A 5967-nucleotide genomic window follows, 5' to 3' on the forward strand; every position below is an offset into this window, starting at 1 on the left:
CGATCGCCCACGCTAGTCGGCAAGGCACCGGATGATGATGAAAATAGACGCAATCACTTTTGGGTCTCGCGCTCTCGAAAGCCCATGGTTTAACTTAGTTTAAGTATTTTACTTCTTTGTCTTCTTTGATATTTTGGGAAAGCCCGGAGCGCAATACTCCGCACTTCTCATTCACTTCGATGAACGTGCGAGTGTATCACTCTGTCGAAGTGCCAATGGTGTTGAGGGCGCATGTTATCAGTTGTGATCAGAGAGATCAAGAACTGAAACCGCGCGCCTTTGGGCGACTGAGGTAGGTGTGGATTCATCATGTGTTTGCACAATGTAGTCTCGCTAAGGAAATAGCAGGAATGCAAGATGCTTTTGGAAAACAATGAATGTAAGCCAAATAAAATAGTATGCACTATCCCATCACTACAAAGTTTGTATCAATCATAGTGACAATGGTATTACGGCAGATAAGGGGCGTGCCGACCTCGATTCATATCACGCTGGATTATGGTGCGGAAGACCCTGGTTCCAAATCCCAATTTGCCGTTCTTGAATTTGGATTGTTTGGGGATTTTCAAGGTTCCCACCAACTTAGTTTGTGTCTCTCTGATATGAACTATAATGAACTTTCGATTCGGAGATGCCTCCTCTTGAATGTCATTATAGTGCACAAAGAGACTTGAAATCCTCACTATTCCATCGCATACCATATGCTAATGCAGGGAAGGAACGAAAGGACAGACGAGTGAAACGAGACAGTACAAAATCAGTAAGCGTACAGGGACACCTTTTTCCTGATTCCCGGGCCCTAGCTTCTGGCGTGGAAAGTGGAACAGCTGATCATCACATCGCGACTCGGATTTTCCACCAAGGGTTAGGCTGCATGAAAAAAAGAAGTTTTGGTTAGTTATACTATATTGTCTCAAGTAGCGTATGGGAACTTTTGCGATTTTGGTAATTCTGGTGGGAAGTGGGATCACCCAGGTAATGATTGCTTTATTAAATGCTACGCTTAGAATCACCGTTGAGTTCAACAAACGGTATGCCACATTTTTCTAAAAATTTGTATTTTTGTTCCAGTGGCTATAGACCCTTCTCCTTCACATATAATTATTTTCACTGAGAGGATTAGACTGTTAAAAAGGTGTTTACAGTTCGATTCTCACGTGACCGAAAATTTATGTGACAGGGAAAGATCTGCTGCCACGGAAAAGCAAAAATAAAAGAGTCGATTTTCAGAAAAATGGGGTATATCAGTTTCTTGAGCTGAACCGTCGATAGGAAGGTGGTACGAATATGTTTTAAAGGTGGCAAAAGAGTGTTCTGGCTATAAAAAGGTTGATACGCACAGGTTTACAGTGTGTGTCCGGTGATGATGTGCCCATGCAGCTAGTTGGTAATAAAACCTATGTACACCTGTGAGAACAAGGAAATGATCAGTTAATTATCAACACTTTGGTTTTTTTGGAATATGGTTTAACAGGACAATTGCTGGAGAACATCATGGCACTTTATAAAAACAGCGTGTGTGCCGTAAGATCAACAGAAGGACTATCGGAATGGTTCCCCATCAGGTCTGTGGTAAGACAATAGTGAGTTCTCTCTCTGCTTCTCTTCGTCACCTACATGGATAAGATCACGAAAGCAGCAAATGACAACATCACTGTACTGAACGAGCTTCTATTTGCTGATGACCAGCCTTAGTTCATTATATACAGATGTAGAGGAATTTTTTAAAAACACACCACAAAACTAAATGAGGAATGTAAACACTTAATCATGAAAATCTCCATCTCAAAAACAGAAGCTATGAAGGTCAGCAGAAACCCAGGGAAACTCAATATCCTTATTGACGGAAAACAACTCCAACAAGTAGAGGAATTTAAATATTTGGGAAGCATCTTCACGTATGGACAAAGAAATAGAAACAAGAATTATTAAATCAAATGCAGTGACCTGCCAGCTACCACCCCTGCTCATTCACAAGAACATCCCAACCGAAGTGAAATCCCAGCTCATCAATAGCATCTTCATACCAACATTAACCTACCAGTGTCAAAATGGTCTCTAAACAATGCGCAAGAAAGGAAAATAAGTGCATGCGAAAAGAGGTGTCTTCGCAAAACCATCAACGTCACCACAGAAGATGCCGCATAAGAAACGAAACCATACGTCTACTAACCTAAATACCACCAGTAATAATATTCGTAGAGCATCAAAGAGTCTACTGGTTTGGACATCTAACCAGAATGCCCCAGAAACAACCTGCGGCTAGAGCTAACAACACCCGAGAATCCGGCTTCAAGTCAAGAGGAAGACTGAGAAAGACCTGGCTGTATGGGGTTAAAAAGGTCCTGGAACAACTTAACTAATCTATCCCAGACGCTACACACCTAGCACACGACCGAAACCTACACCTCCCCTCGATATCCTAAGGACACCAGAGGAAGGAAAAAGTAAAGTAAAAGTAAGTTTCCTTATCTGGTGTATCTACAGCCAGGAGTTGCACAAAAGCCTTCATTGTCTCTTTCATTTGAAGGCTGGTCTTGCTTCTCGTCTTCCACTTGCTGCTGTCTGTTGTTTATCTCTCATTATTCCACATTCAAAACTGATTTCTGCTGAGGCTTTGTCTCTTTTATGGGCATCTTTTTCCCCCACCTTTTTCCACTTTTCATTACCTAGTCCTCGAGTGTGCCCTGGCCAACCGCATCTAAGCTGCTTAAATACGAGGGAAAAACAAAAGTGTCTTGCTTTTTTATACCAAGTACATATGTCGTCGCTGTCGAAATCAGTCCACCTAGGTCCACATTTTCAGAATTTTTGAATGTTAGACTCTCTCGAAGCTCTACCAAAGACCCACCTTTCAACATCAACAAAATGCTGTTTAATGCTATGGCCAGGACTTTGCATTTCATGATTCTTTACAGAAACAACACATCAAAACCTAGTTTGTTTTTGTCTCCGATGTATAAAGTATCCTAAGAAACTTAAGCGGATTCCTTGCGACACCAACGACGTACTTTTAAAGGCAACACAACCGATTGCTTTTACAGAGCACAACGTCTTAGCTCTTAACAACGGTGTGTTTATTGTCCCACAGGTAGGATCTGTTCACGATGGCTCGGCCGGCGACGAGGCGTAGGGAGCAGGAATTCTTTAGCTTTCTCTCCAAGTCGGTCATCCTCCTGTTCTTCCTCCTAGTGAACGGCATCTCGTTTACCATCAAACCCGAGATGGCCACCATGTTCGTGGTGCCCAGCGTCTGCCTGCTCTTCCAGAAACGGTTGGTCGGGGTCAGCGTGACCGTCATGGCCTTCGTGGTGGCCTCCGCCCTGATCACCAGTTTCGAGTCGGACATCGTTTACGTGCTCGACGTGCACATTCTCTTCTACAGCACCGTGCTCTTAGTGAGTCGCGTTTGTTTGTGTGTCCCCCTGCTGCTGTTCAAATGTACTAACCCTGATATTTTTAGGAAAAAAATTAAGTTTCTTAAACTTTGATATGGGTTGTATACTCGAGACAGATTTGGTCGAAATTCAAATTCTAAAAACGTCGGGACACCCCCCCCCCCTCTACCCCCCCCCCCAAAAAAAGGGAAAAAAAGAAGAAACAACAATGACAACAACAACAACAGCAACAAAAACCCCTGGAAAATACACGGTACATGACGTGGCTACAATATTAAAAGAAGGAAAGCGTTCTCCCTTGAAAATATTGCTTTATGGGCTTAGAATAGTTTAGGCGATTGCGCGCTGAAGATAGGGCCAACTGTATAACCTCTCGCCATAGCCATGTCCATCCGTCTGTGCTCCCTTCTTCCCAAAACAGGTTCCCATCACGCCCGGTCTATACTGTGACGTAATGCGTGTATTTCATGACGTGGCAGGCTACTGTTGCCAATTGTAGGAAGAATATTATATCGAAAAGTACCCTTGCCCGCCTTCCCTGAGATTGTTTGTTTTGTTTTTGTTTTGGTAAGTGTTCTACGCCGATCTCAAATGCATACGGTCACATGAGCGCGCGGGACACATTAAGCTTATTCAATTTTGGTAGGAATTTATTTTGAATTTTCTCTGGACTGATCGAAGCCTACTCTTATTGATTTTAGGACCACCAATGGATCTTTAACATGTTGAAATGTTAAACATGCACACGGGATCTCCGATATTTTTCTCCCGTATCCGAAAAATCGGGGATGTGGCTGTAAGACATCAGTAAGACAGAGCCATTAGTCACAGTAGAAAGAGTCAAGAGCCCAGAGAAAGGGGAAAAGGGGGGGGGGGCAGAAAGTGGAGATGAAAGCAGATTGTAGAACATATTCAGAGAACAGAAAAACATTTTAGGGAAGAGAATTTTCTGTTAATGTTAGGTCTCGGGACCTATCAAATGAGAGGCGAATACTATACCTGTAGACCACGAGAGCCCCCGCCTGGCAACGTTGAGATAAAGCAAATACAGTAGGTTGGCAATGAAGGGTGGTGATCCAGAAGATCAGGGGTGTGGCAGAAAGATAACTGTAAGAAGGAGTCAAGGAGTAGCAGTAGAAAGGCTGCAGAAAGAGTCAGGAGCACAGAGGAGGGGGCAAGGGGGGTGAGGGGGTGGGGGCAGAAAGAGAAGACGAAAGCAGACGAAAGAATATTGCTAGAGAGCAAGAAAGGAGGTGAAAGGAGACAATTATAGAGAAGAACATTGTTCGGTCGCTACCCGGATTCGAACCAGGGACCTTTGAATGAGAGGCCAACACCTTAACCCCTAGGCCAAGAGAGCCCCCAGTGAAGGGTTTAACGTTCGTTTCATCTTTATATAAGTATGTATGGCTATGTAAGAGGTGGGACCCCCAAAACGTAAGAGATTAGACCTCCAGATGTAAAAAGTGGGACACTCAAGTGTATGTTGGAGATAGAGCCTTCAAAGGTAAGAGGTGAGAGTTCCAAATTTGAGAAGTGAAACCTCCAAAAGTAAGAAGTGAGACCTCTAAATGTAAGAGGTGGGACCTCCAAAAGTAAGGGGTGAAACCTCCAGATTTAACGTTCATGTATCTAATAGGACAGAACAAAGAGGAAGAGAGTCATGAAAACTCCTCAAACAGCTCTAGTTATTGTTTTATTCCCCGCTAGGGTTTCTAACTTGGTTCGTGGGTGGTTAGCGGGTGCTCTGGTGTGGTTTGCTCCTTCTTTCCTCTTAAGCATCTATCGTCCTTATCTCTCCTCCTTCTTTTTTACGTTTGTTGTTACTCTCTTGTAACACCTTTAATCTTCGGCACTTATATGACCTTATAGTGTTGCAAGTGCCGTAAAACTCTTTACTAAACTAAACTAACTTGGTTCACCCTCTTTAGTCAGTTCACAGTGTACCTTAGAGCCCCTTTTTCCGGGGTTTATAACAAAACAAAACCAAAAAAGAAAAAAGGGTGGAGAAGTAAGTTACAATTTAACACACCGAAGTTTATATCGTACAGCCCGATTAAACCAAACACAACTAAAGACGATAGATGTTTGATAGAAAAGAAGAAGCAAACCACACCAGAGCACCCGTCAACCACCCACGCTGGATGTTTGTGTGTCGGAATGTTATAATCTCCCTCTAACAAGCGTTGATGCGCGCTGTGTTTGCATTTGATCAACATCATCACCTATTCACTCAAAGTTGATTCCGTGCAACAATTCATTTTTTTAACACCCCCCCCCCCAAAAAAAAAAAACCCAACAAAAAACATTAAAGAATAACAACAAAACGCAGAAAAAAACCCAAATAGATCTAGCAACAAAAAAACCCACCAAAAAAAAAACAAAAAACAAAACAGAGGTTTTATGTTTCGATGTTGTTTGTTATGTTAGATGGTTGTTGTTGTCGTGGCAGCTGCTGTTACTGATGAAATAAGCTGTTTGGTTTTTTTTTCAATTTTGAAAGTACCGGGAAATTTGGCATTAGTCACAATTTTCATTGTCAGTTTTTTTGTTTGTTTTTTTTTTTTTA

General features: G+C 42.5%; 1 protein-coding gene across 1 annotated transcript in view; it reads left to right on the forward strand.

Annotated features, from left to right (window-relative positions):
• LOC101851614 overlaps positions 1-5967 on the forward strand; it is an 8871-nt gene that overhangs the window by 40 nt on the left and 2864 nt on the right. The window contains exons 1-2 of the mRNA XM_005110525.2: positions 1-292; positions 3092-3398. The exon at positions 1-292 is cut by the window's left edge and continues 40 nt beyond it. Of these exons, the coding sequence (XP_005110582.1) occupies positions 3108-3398 (291 nt within the window). The 5' untranslated portion in view covers positions 1-292; positions 3092-3107. The remainder of the gene's footprint in view (positions 293-3091; positions 3399-5967) is intronic.

The sequence above is a fragment of the Aplysia californica genome, unplaced genomic scaffold, assembly GCF_000002075.1.
Source record: "Aplysia californica isolate F4 #8 unplaced genomic scaffold, AplCal3.0 scaffold00905, whole genome shotgun sequence".
Classification (NCBI taxonomy): Eukaryota; Metazoa; Mollusca; class Gastropoda; order Aplysiida; family Aplysiidae; genus Aplysia; species Aplysia californica.